The 16,355-nt window shown below is 45.3% G+C and overlaps 1 protein-coding gene across 4 annotated transcripts in view; it reads left to right on the plus strand.

The window, feature by feature from the left end:
- Positions 1-1,477: 1,477 nt before the first annotated feature.
- The window catches only part of PAMR1 (peptidase domain containing associated with muscle regeneration 1), a gene marked incomplete at its 5' end in the record, with an annotated part of 57,321 nt that continues 42,443 nt past the window's right edge, over positions 1,478-16,355 (plus strand). For all 4 annotated transcript variants that reach the window (XM_084263428.1, XM_084263429.1, XM_084263430.1 and 1 more), the window contains 3 exons: positions 1,478-1,550; positions 13,297-13,473; positions 14,198-14,326. In XM_084263428.1, the coding sequence (XP_084119554.1) occupies positions 1,478-1,550; positions 13,297-13,473; positions 14,198-14,326 (379 nt within the window). The remainder of the gene's footprint in view (positions 1,551-13,296; positions 13,474-14,197; positions 14,327-16,355) is intronic.

Here is a 16,355-nt window from a genome sequence, read left to right on the forward strand (position 1 = left end):
TGTCCTTCAAATCCCACGTTATGTTGACATGTTCTGAATAGCACTATATGCCATAATGGTTATAATCTTTGCATCTATCTCAGGCCTTCTTATATTAGCATTTTCAATGGTGGGTTTGTGTCAAAGAGATTTAAACAAAAAAGACAATAATTAATACTTTTGTATTATTTTATACTGAAGATGCATAAACACAGTTAAAAGTCAATAGGTTGGTAGACAGACAAGCATAACCTAAAGAGATGCCTGGATAAAGGAATTCACCCCATGAAGACCACCTGAAGGTGTAATGGATTTTCCATGGCAGTAAACTACTCAAGTTTTCCATTGGCTACTGCTCTCAAATTTTTGAGGTTGCTCAACATGCCTAAGAGCTTTACAAACAGCTGTAGGTATTTGTTAAAGCTTTTTGAGATACTTGAGTTTCTAATCCAAAGTAAATGCCAATATTTCTATTCTCCCCCTCACAATATATGCAAATTTCGAAACCTGCTACAGAAATGAAATCGAGAAAGTCTGATTTAGGACTATGAAATCTTTCCTTTGGTTAGTATTGAAAAATTGTGCAAGAAAAACCTTAGAAAAAAATTAAGAGTACTGCTACGAAATATGGGCTGAAGACCAAATAAAATCAGTAGCATGTGCTAATAGAAAAGGCAAACCGAAATATGACACAAAGATAAAATCCAAATGAAATGGTCTCCTTTGTTTGGATTGAACGTTTCCTCAATATCAACATGTTCCGACGAAACATTTCAATTTTGCCAAAATTGCATTTCCTGGCAGAAATGGACTCCATAAAAAGGTTTTGAGCGCACGTATGCCAAGTGATTCCTTTTGTGTTTTGTGGTTTTCATCCACTGTGGAGCGAACTTTTAGTGAGCCTCATTCATTCATTTGCCCCACCACAGAAATGCATGGCTATTTTAAGCATGTCATAACACATCACTTGGCCAGGCTGCCGGGTCACAGGAATCCCTCTCTGCACCCACCCCACACGCAGCCCAGACATTAGGGGCAGCACCCCAGGATGCATCTACCCTTGCAAACCCAAAGGGAACGTGTACAAAGTGCCTCCTTCTGGAGACATCGGTAGTTTCAGCTCACCCACAGCAACTGCGATGAGTCATATAAATAGATATTTGCATTTCTGCTTCTTCCCCCTTTACAATATCTTTCTTTCCGACATGAAAATCGCTGTATCAGAACTGAGCACTGAGCCAATAAACCCATCACAAAAAGGATCTGCTGCCAGAGTCCAGAAAGGGTTAAGGCAGCAGTTGGAGAGGTTTGGGGTGACGTCGTGCTTCTGGACGCCTGAGAAGTCTCTTGAAGGTAGTTCCCCTCTGGTGAGGATGGGAGCGAGCTGAGGTCTGAAATCCGAGATCCCTTGCAGCCTGGAGCTGGTGAGGTCCCAGTAAAAGCTGTTTGCCTGCTTTCCCTTCCCGAGCAGTCACACCGCTGCAGCGGCCTGGGCAGGATGGAGCGAGCCCCCTGGACACATGTAGGACTCACTCTCCTCCAGCTCCTGTTCATCTCCTGCTTGCCAAGAGGTACCGTAAGTGAGCGTGTGCGTCCCCGGCACGGCCGAATGACTCCCTTTTCTTCAGTGTGGTCAGAGGGGTTTGATCTCATGTGCTGTCATGGGAAGTTGAGAGATTTGCAGGGATGGTAATGATAGAAAGAAGGGGCTCTGCTTTATTACTTTTTTTTTTTTTTGCCGGCATGGAGTTCGTGTGGGGGGAGGTTTGCCCAGGGATGATTTCCAGGCAAACTTAATAGCCTTAAAGAGAAACAACTGGCTGGATTTGTTTGCCAATGGCCATCAAGAAAAGGGTATGCAATCACTCTGCTTACTACTGCTTTATTTTCTCAACACTCAGTGCTAAGGAAATGATGATAAAAAGAGGCATTTAAGGCTCTGAATTGTAAAGCGTAATTTGTTTAGTTTGGCAAGACAGAGACTTTCCTCTCCAGCCCCAACACCAAGAATGAACGCAAGGGAGGAAAAAAGTGAAGGAAAAAAAGAAAACAAAAGCCACACATTGTTTCCGATCTGGGCTCTAGTTCTGCCAATATTATTCTTTCGAAGGGGAAGCCTTGTTAAAGCAGAATGATCTTTTTTATACTCAAACCTCGCTCTAGTTTCTGCTGAACCAGCATGTATGGTTTGTTCTTGATAAGGTTAAGCAAAAATACATTTACTTTTGAGTGCAGATATGCTGTTGTCATGGTCATGAGCACGGGCTGTTTACACCTGGAGGTGGCTGGAGCTGCTCACAGGAGCGAGCTGTCAGCATCGCAGGCTGCTTTCTCAGCAGTTGCAGCCCTGAGGACTGGGAGGTGAGGTGCCCTCGAATCACCCACCTTTCAAGCTGCCGCACATTGCAGCACTCCTGGCAAGGGAAGTGCCTCTTACCAGGGGAGCTGTCAGGTACACGGGCACTCTGATTGCCATGGCTATAAATAATCAGTGTCAAGGACAGCGCTTCAGAGGCTGCCTTGCCAGGGACCATGGCAAGAGGTCTCTGCCGCTGCAGTGCAGTGCCCTGCCAGCCCCTCAGGGCTCAGGGTGCAGGTGACAGGTGGTGACCAGGATTGTCTGCCCACCAGCACCTGCAGCTGCAGCTGTCCTGGGAGGTTGAACCCCCTCCAAAGTTTTCTCCTGGGGCATGAGCACAGAGAAGTTCTCCATACCTTCATTCTATCAACTTGTCCCTATGATGGCCTGTCCCTCAGTCATGTGCCACCTTGCACACTGTCCAGGTGAGGTGGCTTTGTGGCATGAGCTGGGGCAGCACAGAAATAGCCCTGATAGTAGCAGAGCAGCCCTAGGCATGGGCTGCAGCTGTCAAGAAGCTAAGTGAGCAGCAAATCTCTCCTGCTGCACGGTGAACACGTCTCATGGTGAAAAGTGGGTTCAGAGAGCAGGCAGGCACTGGGCTGCTGGGAGACTGCTCAGCACCAGTGACGAGGGGAGACAGGAGGAAGGACAACGACAGGCAAGGGGACAAGAGGGCTATGGGGCTGTGAGCTTGGGAGGGAGGATGCCAGTTCCCCCTGACAGCAGCTCCTCATGTGCCAGAAGCAGTGCAAGAAGGGCCCAGGAGGACAGTCATCCCCCTTGCCCACTCTTCTTCACCATGCCTCCCCTGCTGTGATGCTGATGGGGTGGCCTGTGTGGGCACTTGCTCAGCACACAGCTGAGAGTATGAGGAGGGGGCCAGGAGCTCCCCTCTGGCAACGGCAGGAGGGGCACTGAGAGACACGGGAGTGATTCAGAAGTGTGGTGGCCTTAGCATGTCAGGGCAGGTTGGAAAACAGCATTTTGCCTCCTCCCCACAGATGTATCTAATTTTTATCCATATTTATCACACCCAGTTGCACAGGGCCTGCCTCAAGAGTTGGGGGCAGGAGTCAGAGAGGTCTGGGAATTGATTTTTGGAATAAACTTGAAGCACAAGTGACTCATATTTCCTTAAAAATACATGCGTATTTGTGTGCGTTTTTGCCTATCTAAACCCTTCCCAATCTCTCTTCCCCTCCCCCTCCAGCCTCTGTCTAGTGAAGTGGAGGCCAGATGGGCTCAGATGCATCCAGATGCATTTAATCTTAGCAAATGGGTTACTTCAGTTCACATGTTTAGGTTCCTAGCATGGACAAAGGGAAAGAGACTTGCTTTCGAATTTGAAGAAAACCTGGGGTTGCTCACTCTTGATCCTGTGGCCACCTCAAGGGGTTCCAATGAGCCCCTACACATCAGCTGGTGCCCAGGAATTGGCTCTCCATCACCTGCTGGTGCCCAGGAAGTGCCCCTCCATTGACACCGTGGGAGACCTCACCATCCCAGGGCTGTGCATGTGCCACCATCTGCATGAGCTCCCTTGGAGGACCCCCTCTTCCTCCTGAAGAACCAAAGACATGGTGCAGGGGCAAACAGAGAAGGAGGCCATAGGGCAGGGAGTCAGTCTGTCAGCAAGGAGAGAAGGGCTGGCAGTCTGAGGGCATCAGCAGTCCTTGGTTCAGGCTGGACTACACACCCTGGGGGGGCTGCAAGGAGTAAAACTTGAGTTGGAGGCTCAGTGTTTTTGCTGCTGTCTGTGTGGACTATTTCTATCTCGGCAACATTAACTGGAAGTAAACTGCCAACATGTTCCATGTCTCACATCGTTACACAAGCAAGCACTCAGGACAGGTCCAGCACCACTCCTCCATGTCTGTAACACCAGCACATTCTCATGTGCTCATGAATTTCAGCACTACAGCTGTCACTTCTCTGCAAATTCCCAAATATTCTCCCCTATTGCTGAAGTCTGGTTTTGCCCTGCAGGCCCTGTTAGCAAAGATGGGGTTCTCTAACATTTTGAAGCCTACATTCATTACCTGCTCCTGCTCCTTATCTTGCAGCACAGAGAAAACAAAATCTCTTCCTGATCACAGCAGTATAATTTTTCCGTCCAGAATAACCTCCTCGATCACAGAAAGAAATCAAGGCCTGCAGGATAATGTGGCATCCTCTGAGTTTTAGCCTTACCCTGGCTATTTTATCCTGTCACAGCCCTTCTTGGATGAAAACACAAGGCCATGGTGCTGATAATAAGATCACAAATGCCAGCTTATAATTACAAAGAAGAACCCAAAAGAGGGGGAGGTTTAGGGCAGACTTCTTTGGGTTGCTTTAGATGCTAAAAACATCCTGGCTAGTGGCATAGATGGCCTATAATTTAAATCCAACCATGACAAAACGATACAGCAAAAGGAAACTGTGTGGTGTTTTGAGGGCAAGGGGAGGATGCCTGCAGAGGAGAATGAGGTTAAAACTGGAACTGGATCTTCAGTGTGGTGGTGGCACGAACACTTGACACAGCTCTCTTGGACTGTGGCCCAACTGGCCTGTCCCTAAAGGGAAAGGAGGGGATATAAGGGCTTGGTACAACAAAATGGAGAAAGGAGTGGAATTTCAACTCGGGAGGAGTGGAATATGGCCATATTTCGCATGTTACAGCCTACCACCAGGGAACAAGGGCTGTTGACATGTAGGAAGAAAGGGGATGGGAAGTTTCAGTAGGAACAATCATCCTACTCTAGAGCTACCTATCAGTCCTCTTTGCAGCAGTGGGTAGAGCAGGCAGGAGGAGGGGCTGCAGGGCATGCAGGTTTATTTAAAGAGAAAGATTGTGGGAATGACACAACTGGTTTGGCATCACAACTGAGGACATGTTGGCCAAGGAGTAGTAGGATTACAGAGGCTTTAAGATGTAGAAAGAACAAATTTACCTTTCAGTTAAGACTGGAAACAGAAAACCCAAGAGCTGTTCATTTTAATACTGGTTTTGCATTGCTTAGATGGGTAAAGGCTAGATCTCACAAACAGAAGGCACAGTTTTTATTTGGCTTTCCTTTTAGTTACACTGAGATACTTGAATTTTATCACAGACAAAGCAAAAAAAGGTTGTGTGGAGAGAGATAAAAGCTTTGGAAGTCACATGAAGAATCCTGTCAAGGACTCAATGAAGATATCAATTTTAATTTTTTTATTTTAATTTTTTTGAACAAACAATTATCTCCTTGAAGAAGTGTTGTGAGTTTATGGTTTGCTCATCATAACTTATTTAAGAATAGAAGCTTAAAAATGTAAAAAGGCACTACCGTCGGAGCACTGTGAAGCAAACCTATGGAGTATCAGGGACAACATCAGGACTATTTATTTCTGAACAGGAAACCAGGAATAGAGACCCCTATTTGAAAACACTAGGCAGACCCCAGTTCCCGAATCAAAGGAGAATATGCATTAGTTTTTTTCTTCCTATGTAAAACATGTTCTGAATTGTTAAAAGGGTAGAGCTTAAGACAACGGTGGTCTCATCCAGCAGAACACAGTCACTTACACTGGACAGGTTTTCAATGTATTTCTTAAACAGAATATATTTTATGTAGTAGTTTAGTCTGCTTTCAAGCACAATCCTGCTTTTGGGACTTAAAAAAGACAGTTGAGTTAATGCACATTTATTAAGTGGACAGATTCAGCTTAGTATAGATTTCCCCCTGTGTTCACACACTGGTTTTGATTTTTTTTAAATAGAAATCCTTTCACACACACACACACACACACACACACCCCCACTGCAGTGTGAAAATACTTGCTAAGGAGCAGGAAAGGATGTTAACTGACTTTGGAGAACCAGTATCATTACTCATCAAAGGTCTGCATAAAGTAAGCACATTGAGTAAAATTAAAATAGGGATGCATTTTAGCTCCTCTTTTAATTAGCCTGGCTGCTAAAAAGAATAGGTGTATATTTCTAAAGAGAAGCAAGTGCTTTTAGAGGCAGACATATCCCTTTCATCCTCTTAACATTTCTGTCAGGAAAGCAGGCATCAGTTGCACAACAGGTTATCTGAGGCAAAAAGAGGTTAAGAATAAAGACCTGCATTTTCCTTCATTGTTAATGGTTTGGGATACGCTGTTTCCAAGAGCCCCAGTAAAAGCCTCTTAAAGGGAACATCTCTTTTCCCTTCCAAGGTCTGTTCCTCTTGGCCTTACTGAAATCAAGTGCAGAATTTTATGATTCATCGCAGTGGAGCCACTGCTTCACCCAGCATGTTTCTCATTTCCAGCTGACAAATTCTAGATCTCCTGTGTGCTCTGAGATCTTCTTGTTAACGTTGATGTCCACACACATGGTACCTGTGGGGTGGGGGCCCAACTTTCCCACTTGTGCAATGACAGTAGGGCTGAGTAAGAAAGGAAATGGGAAAAAATGAGAAAGACATAAAGAAAATGTTAGCTGTACCTAGATTCCACCTCTGTTGGAGCTATTGTTTCTTCAAATGAGAAAGCTTAATTTCAGAATTATTACATGGCCAAACATTTCTTAATAAGAGCATTAAGATATTTGGTCATCACATGTTCATTTCTTCTGCAGGAAGCTGTAATTGTTATTAAGCATCATGCCAAAAATATTTTAAACGCATTCAAATAAAAGGGGATACATTCTTATCTGTGGAACATGAGCTGGTTGAGTAGTCACTTTGAAAAAGTCATCCTCCATGGACTCTCCGTCTGTTCATATCTGCTCTTACTTACAATGCACTGCTAATTTGTCTGCCACTATTCAAAGCAATTTGAAATACTACTTATTTGAGCCTCAGTAGTGTTTCACCAGTGTGCTGGTGGATAAATTGAGGCATGGAAGAAGGACTTATCTTTGCAGGATAACAGAATGTACTTGTAGGACGGGAAGTTCCATAAGTTCAGACCAAGATAAGGAAGTCCTTATAAAGCACTTTCTTCCATCTTTCAGTGGTTCTGATAAATACATATATCCAGCAGGATCCTGAGATGCTCCCTCTTTTGGAGGACTACTGCACACATTTACATTGTAATTTTTCCTTGTCTGTCTGTCCTATATCTTCCCCTCCCCCTGCCATGGATGGCTGGTGATGGCAAACTGGTTTTCTGCAGGACCAGTCCTCTGATCCCTCCACAGAGCAGCTAATGCCAGCACAAAGATAGCGAGTGGGAATGGGAAGGCAGGAAGAGAAGGGAGGAAAGTGTCCCATCTCAGCAGCATACATCAGCTTAAAGTGACTATGGTCTAGAAAAAGTGATTCTTCCAAAGAGGTGGAAGACGCAAGAATTAATTGGTGTAATCAGGCTTACTTCAATTCTCCTTAGTTCTCAGCCATATAATTTTCCCAGGTGTCAGACCTTTGAAAAGATAAAAAAAGGAATCCCCTTTTTCTCTAGCAAGGTATCTATGACTGACAAATTCACTGTGTGCTGAAGTTATAGCACGATGAGCTGCCCGACCCACCCCTGAGGCAGCAGCGTGCTTATGAATCTGTTCCAAAATCACCAAAGCTTTAAGGCTGACCCAGTAAGATAAACCAAAATTAAAGTTGGCTTACTTGAATATCCTAAGGCGAAAACTGCACTTGGTTAGAAGCTCACTAAATGTGGATCACACTTTATTTGTTTCCACACCCTCAAACCCTTGCTCACAGGTTCTCCATAAACAACCTCCCTGAAGCTGAAAGCTAATAACTCACTACATTCTCCACCACAGTCTTATATTTCATCCACACCCCCATCCCACAGGAGTTTCTCTTCCTCTTTCCTTATTTCTTTTTTCTTTATATGGCTGAAGAACGTTTTTCTACTACTTTAATTTCCTTTGCAAGGTCAAATTCAGCTTGGCTTTTGGCAGATCTTCCTTTGTCCCTGAGCTCTAAGACATCATTTGCTTTGATGATCAGGCTTTTTTCCACCCCGATAGGTCTCGGCTTTTCCCTTGAATGAGATTTTTCTGGACTCATTGTATATCCCACAGGATTCATCACTATCCTTTCCAGCAGACCTTGTATTGAATAGAACTAGTGCTTTAAGATGGTCTTATCCTTGCAGCTATTCTTTATTACTTGGGCATCCTCTTTGAACTCACTGGCATAAAAATAAGTAACATAAGTAACAGTCTTCAGCGTGAGAGCTATTGGAGCCTTCACTTATCTTCAAAGGAGAATTCTGGCTTTCCAGAATGGTGCAGTAAAACCTACCCTTTGGAAGGTGGCATCTCCACTCAATTTCAAATTTCTGTCAAACTTCCACCATGACTCTTCCCAAATACTAATAGAATAATTTCTTACGTGGGTTTTATCACCTTGTTTTCCGAAGTTCCGCAGTTTCAAGTTTAGTGAGGCCAGAGGTGGCTGACTCACATGTGTGCCCAGACAATGAGGGTGACAGGAAAACCAGACACAATTGGTGTCAGGGAGATGATGATGCCATTGCTAACTGTTCAAGTTCCTCTGCTGTGCACAAGGTTGCCCAAGCACATCTTGGCCAAAGAAGTCAGAATATTTTGAAAAGGTGAAGCAAAAATAAGAAGCAAAACCAAATGGAATTCTGGGCCAGAGAAGTGAGCAATGTGGGTGAGCCTGGCAAGTCAAATCAGAGCTGGATTGTAAAGGAAGTGAATGACAGTAGAAGCTTGATAGTCTGGCAGATTAAAACTGTTCGCCCTTCAAGCTATTGCGGCACCAGGAGTAGGTGTCACTTCCATTCCTTCTCTTCCCTGGCCCCTGTAGGTTCATGGTAGTGGGACAGGTAGGAAAGCTCCACTTTTAAAGAGGCAAACACTGAGCTGAGTCAAAATCAAGACCAAAGGCTCAAAGTTTTGCCTTTGCAGATTTGAGGAACTGAGGTCCTTTTACTGACAGGGAAAGTTAGTGAGCATTAAACTACTCAGCAAAGTGGCTGTGTGTTTTATTTGGTTTTAACCTGCTTTTTAGCTGTCTCAGCGGAGGCCAATGCAGGATCAGCCAGCCCATTCCTCTGCATGGTCCTGCTGCATCTTCTCTTTTCCATGGCTCATCACCCACACATAGGTTTTCACAGAGGAAGCTCAGGGCCAAATGTTAGCAAAGAGGGCTTCCCAAAGTTCTGAGGAGCAGAAGTGAGAGCATCACTGTGATGAACTGCCATCGCCTTAACTTGGCCCTCAGACTGATGCTGATAACATCTTACAAAATCCATTGCTGACAGCCTGAAACGTGTTGTAGGGACTAGGCAGTCTCATTATGCCTCTGAAAAGCATAAAAGTGTTGCCACCTGAACCTGGAAACACAGCTTATCCTGCCTAAGCCTCAGAGCTTGGCTCACTTGTCCCTCAGGCTGGACTCAAAGTACCAGGTGAAATGTTGCACTGTGCTCTGCCAGCCGCCTGAGCCAAGCAGGTCTTTCCCCTAGCCCTTTCCCCAGAGGTCTGCATGCCTTCCCAGCATAGCCATTTCTTGCTTGTTTTCCATGGTCTTGGACTGCTGTTTATGCCTGGATTTAATGGGCTTTTCTTCCATGATTAAACGCCCATAAATTTGTCCACTGTTTATTTGCCTGTCCAGAGACTTGTTTGTTCTTTTCAGCTAAATATTTTGCATGGTTTGTCAAGCAGCTTCTTCCTGCTTCTCCCCAAATCAGGTCAAGTCACTTTCTGGATCGTGTTTGATACTGGGAGATGCAGCTACTGTCTGCAAGCCAGACTGCCTGCTTTGGAGGATTATCAAAGTCAGGCCCACAAAGCACCCCACAATTATATCTGCCACAGCTGGCCAAGTCCTGGTTTCCACTATTTTAGTCAGTCAATAAATCTCCCCTCACTCTTCTGTGCTTCATTCTCTTCTGTTCTGGGGTAATAATGGCCAAGTGCGGGTGTGGGGAGCCACAATTCTCCAATCACAGAACAGGGAGTGGAGTTATGCCTCTTCCTGCCAGGAGCCCAGGCTGAGCTCAGCAACACAAATGAATGTTCATTACATATGCTAGAGACTCATTACATCTCCCTCTTAAATTTCTGAGGGAAAGGCTTCCTTTGTAGTTTGCCTGGAGATATTTAATGCAAAACAAAATGGATCCTACTGTTATTAAAGAAGTGCATAAATTCTTCACACAAACCTCTTTAAATAATAGCTTCCACAGATTTCAGGACAATGGATTTCATTATTTCTGTGAAGCAAATCCTAGAGAGGGTCATTTTAAGAAAAATCTCAGATCCACGAGTTTTCTTGTCAAGGTTATATATGTTGCCCAAACTGTAGTATTTGAGAATTTGAAAAGGAATTAAATTGTCAGTAAATAGAAGGACAGTCTATTTTCATCACCTTAGTTGAGACAAGGGCAAGGGACCAAACAGCATTTTCTATGTGACTGCAAATTTATTTTTACAATTCTTTAAGGGCCAAGATCCTCCACTGTCATCTTAAACACTAAATAATACCTTGAACTCAATTTATGCTACAAATACACCCATTCAACCTCCAAGAATAAGTGTGGCATCTGCTTTTTGGCCTTGTTGTGTACACAAGCTCTACATATAATAATAAATATGCATATGCACACACACACACACAATTCCTACACACATACAAATACATGTATAATATTTTATGGAATCTCAGAGTAATTTAGGTTGAAAAGGACACCTTCAGAGAGGATCTAACTTGGAAGATGCGTTGTGTTGCTCACAGCCTTACCTTGCCAGGTTTTGAATTCCTGTGAAGATGGAGACATGCCTTGCCACCCCAGTGCAACTTCACCTGTGAACACTTGGATCATTTTACAGGAAGCAATTTCTCTTGGGCAATTTACACCTACAGCCCAGAGGGATATACCCATTTTATTAATAAGCTTTAGCAGTCTTGAGAGAAATTAGATTTCTAGCTTGAGCTGGGAAACAAGAATTTGAAGGAAGCTTTGCAAAAGCTCCTCAGTGTTGGGTATTATTACTCGGACTTTGGGGAGTCCTCCTTCAACAAGGAGTGGGACCCCCACCCCCATACGCCACAGAAACGGCTATTTTTCAGTAATGTATGGTGAGATGTATCAAACTGAGTGTCAGTTCTAATAAGATAATTAGACACATGCAATCAATTTGCTCTGGAATCTGAATCAGATACAGTTCACAGATAAATGGCTTCATTAAAAGAGAATAATAGCCATAGGTTAAGAAGTCCCAACTTGGCCAAGTTGATTGACTGCTGTTCTGGGAATTAAAAGGCATGAGTTTTATTCCTGGCTCTGCTATTGTTTTTCTCTGGGACCTTGAGCAAAGTCACTTCACCTCTCTTGTGCTTCAGTTTCCCATTTGGAAAAAAAGACTTTGTAAAGCATGTCGAGATCTACAAGCAAAAGGCTATATAACTGCTAAACACTAAGGTTGTTTTGATGCAAGAACTTACTATTGGAACACAAAAATTACAAAACCTTATTGAATGGCAGAAGCAGCTTTTACTTTTTGGAATGATTACAGGGGTGGGGACTGGGAAGAATAGAAAGGATTCAGCATAGACAGCAGCCTGGTTTCCAAACTCAGTGGTAGAAGACTCTCCCCAGTTGGTACACCAGGCACAAGTGAAAGGCTCAGTTCTGACAAGCACCAAGGGCTGAATTTCATTTCCCAGCCAAAAGGAAAGAAAAAAAAACAACAACAAAAAACAAAACAAAACAAAACAACAGTTTGGTGGTGCATTCTTTATGGAGCCAGTAAATATCATTAGGGGAAAAGATAAGCTTCCAGGAGCCGGGCTTCATGAGGCTGTGGAGAAGCAAGTGAGAGAGTGCAGCAAGGTGTTTCAGCAGACATGGTAATTAGGTTATGAGACACAATGAAGCAAAAAGCAGCAGTGTGAGAAGGGAGCCAGGTACAGGCACGGACAGGGGTACTACACCTTAAAGATGTATGGCTTGTGGCAATGACAAGGCAGCCCTGTTACTCAGGGTTTAAAACAAAATGAAAAAAGGATGTTATCTAACCGCAATGAGAGAAAAAAAACGGGGGGGGGGGGGGGGGGGGGAGGTGAGAGAGGGAAGAAGAAAGAGATAGTCTCATTATGTTTCCTTCATGTGTCATCTTTCTAGTCTGCTCTTTTTTTACCATCAAACTCCATGAAAGCAGTCATCAGGTCTGTCAGCCAGTTAGGAGACACGCTGACAGCACTGTGCACTCATTAGATTTTGCTTTGTAGAATTTAGACAGCATGCGGGTGGAGAAAGATGGGTTCTGTACTTACTGTGGCAAGCCCAGAATCACAACCTCAGTTTGCTTCCTAAAAGGGCGCTTTCAGGAAAGCTTAAATATCATTATATGAGGTTATGCTAAATAATAACAAGCATTAAATTATGTTACTGTATTAGAAATTACAGATAAAATGAACCTTTAAAAATAATGAAAACCCTTGTTTCCTTTGGCAGGGAAGCCAAGGGTAATACCATGTGCTTCTGAGTGAAAAGGGGGAGTGAAACCGGCTGAAACCCACCTCAGAGCTGGTCCTTCCTTGTGAACACCCTAGTCTTCAAGAGAAGCAAATTCATGAACAGAAATGCAACCAAAATACACTATTATAGTTCAAATAATCTGTACTATATATGAGGCTGTAAATCAGCTCTGTGATCTGAAGAAGAGTTTCTCATGTGATGGCATCCTCTGTGTTTTTTTTTAAACTATTTTTCTCACCACAGAAATGGGAAGCAAACGCTTTGAAGACTGAAGTGAACATACTTCCTTTCCTCTGGTCTATTTGTCTCCTCTGGCTGGTACTGCAAAACTGTCCGTGCATCCTTTAGACACCCAAATGGAGCTGACATTTCAGCTCACGCTATCACGTAGTTTGGAATTTCCTGGGCCAAAGACGTCAGCCAGCCTCATGCCATACACGATCTGATAAACAGCTGAATAATACATGCTGTCAATCCTTGGCAGATAATGCATTCTTTCCATGTGTCCCCCTCCTTCTTCCCACTTGCAGAGTACACAGTGATCAATGAAAACTGCCCAGGCGCTGAGTGGAATATTATGTGTCGGGAGTGCTGCGAATATGACCAAATTGAGTGCATCTGCCCAGGACGGAAAGAAAAAGTGGGCTACACCATTCCCTGCTGCAGGAATGAGGAGAACGAGTGTGACTCCTGCTTAATCCACCCAGGTATGTTTAAGGCCACACCAAGTTCACATGGGCCAAGGCATCAGCACATGACTGTAGCTGCTGGGCAGGGCAGCGGAGAGGGAGGGACATCACACTGGGGCATAGGATTGCCCAGTGTCTCCTCAGGAACTCCATCTGCCACTCTGCTGACAGCAGCAAGACACTTGGCAAGTTAGTATGCTGCCTGAAAAAAATCCCAACACTTCCTACCAGTAGTGTCGTTGTCCTTAGGTCATCTTGGGCAGGCTTGGGTGCTGCCAAATGGTGATGTTGCAGCTGATTTGACACCAGGAGTCTTTCGTAGGTGCTCTGGGATGATGTGCATCCCCAAAACAAGAAGAGAAAGATTACTAGGAAATCTGGCTAGCAAGGACTAGCCAAAGTGAAAGGTGAGAGCGGGAGGAGACAGGAACAGGTAAGGACATCACAATCACTTGGGCTGATCAGCACCAGCCTCTACATTCAGACTCTTGAGAGAGGCACTTACAGTCAATGAGATTTAGAGGTTTGGGCAAGTCAGACTGCAAGTTTGGCTCGAAATCTCAGCCTGAGCTGCCCAGGGTTTGGGGGTAGAGGTTGGGTATGGTTCACCTCAGGGAAACTATCGGCACTGCAGCAGTCAGTAATGTCATTGGCATTTCTGTGGAAAAGAGAGAGAGGCCGCTTCTCTCCCTGCAGGACAATCTACTTTGGCTTTCCTCTAGCATAGTGTCTCTCCTTTCAGGTTGCACCATTTTTGAGAACTGCAAATCCTGCCGCAACGGCTCCTGGGGAGGGACGCTTGATGATTTCTACATCAAGGGGATCTACTGTGCAGAGTGCAGAGCTGGCTGGTACGGAGGGGACTGCATGAGTAAGTGTCCTGCATGGGCAGGGAGGACAGGGAGTGGTGGGACAGAGCCAGAGCCATGCTGTGCTTCCCAGCTATTCCTGTATAGTCACTCTTGCAAAGGCCACAGGCAGGAGGGGCAAACACAACCAGGCAGATCTACAAACACAACAAGCAGATCTACAGTGGGGAAAACTCTCCCGGTACTCATCTGCTTGGGATTGGCCCATACCCCAAGTCAGAGGAGGTTACAACCCTACTAAATTTCTGGTTTGTTTTGGTTTATTTCAAAATTGTAACTACTGTGACTGGAAACCTTCTGTTCTCTGCATTTCTTGGACGTGCTTCAGCAAAACTGATTCCCTAGAGACCTTCAGCAAAGCACAAACAAGGGCAACAGCTATATCAAAACGCTCCTCCTCTGTCCTCCTCCAACCCCTGGGCTGCAGAACCAGTCCCAAGGAAGTCCTAGTGCTCCCTCCCTCCTTTGCAAGCTCCAACACACTCCAAGGCAGCTCTGGAAAGCACTGTCTTGCAACTAACAGTGCTGTAATGGACCAGGAGTGTTACAGCTTCTGGTAGCAGTTTCTGAAGGTTTTGTTCCTGACAGCATAAAGCTCCTGCTTTTCGGATTTTGTTAAGCTGTTGCTCCCAATGCTATCTTTCAATAATTAATTCCATAAGCTAATTGGATACAGTTTAAGACTAGTATTTCCTTTACCAATTCCCCACTGGTGAAAGTATAGCCTTTCACCAACCCCCTTTTATTGACTGTTTCTTTGTTCATATTTCACTGAGAGGGATGAAAGCAGATCTGCTTTTCCTACTGTTCTGTCCAGAGTAGGAAACCCCTTAGGCTTGTCTCCTCATAGTCATTGATTTTAAAGAAGCAATTGAGCCTGCTTTTCCAACACAACCCATGACCATTCAGGAGGTGAAAGCGAACAAAATAATGTCGTTGCTTCAAACAGAATATGGAGAATCAACATGTTTCAGCAACAGGGCTAACTCAGCCTTGATGCTTAGTTGATAAACTGAGTCCTTTGTGGTTTACGGCGTGATCTCTGATTGCACTTCAAAGTTCTATTTGTTCTGGGTCGATGCTAAAGCTCCCCTGGCATTTTTTATAAGAGCGGAACCAAGAAAGAATCATTAGCTCATCTAATTCTTCCTCTGCCTGAGTAGATTGGTTGCCTACAGTATATTTCAGCCTGCTCTGCCAACATGTTTTAAAGCAAATATGCCTTCACACTGTAGTCTATTTGGGCTTTTTTGCAATAGTGAAATTTTGCATACGTTTGCCTTGGTGGTTTTGCTACTTGTTCTTTTGAGGGAAGCAGTGTGGCACCCAAGATACGGTCTGTTTTGCATGGCTCTGTAGTACTTCAGAGGCAGGACGGGATGGGCAGATAGCTTGCCCTTAGAGAACACAGACACAGTTGCGATCCCAGGACACCCCTGACCTCCCCTGCTCTGGCTCTCATGGCTATCTCCGTTTTGGCCTTGGCGTTAAGCTCAGGCATGTGGAGACTGTATGTCTGGAGAGCAGCCTATCGCCTCGCTGGGCGCTGGTCTGCAGGCTCACAGCTATGTATGTGGCTTTGGGTCTGGAGGGCAGCCAGCGCGTAGCCTTTGTATGATCCTGTGCCTCAGCTGCTGCAGCAGCGGATGTGCTAACAGAGCGTGTTTCAGCCAGCCAAGGAGAAGGGATCTCTGTTTGGTACCTGCGCACAGGGTTACCGATGGAACTTTGCAACCTGCCCTGGGCACCGGGCCAGCGGCGGCGCGCCAGTGAGTCCCAGGAGCACCGGGGAGTGCAAAGCGGTAACCGGGAGAGGCAACGCGTGTGCTCATCCCCTGGGGCAGACGCCGATGCCCCTGCCAGCAAGCACACGGGCCGCCCGCGACACCTGCCGTGACCAGGCTGCCCGTGTGCGCAAGCCGCAGACAAAGCCGCTCCCACACCGGGCCGGCGGCTGCGGGGAGCCGCGTTACCGCAGGGGCTCCCCCCGGCAGAGCTGCCCTTGCAAGGCGCCCCCAGCTGAAGCGTTTT

The sequence above is a fragment of the Gallinula chloropus genome (genome assembly GCF_964237585.1).
Source record: "Gallinula chloropus genome assembly, chromosome: 4".
Classification (NCBI taxonomy): Eukaryota; Metazoa; Chordata; class Aves; order Gruiformes; family Rallidae; genus Gallinula; species Gallinula chloropus.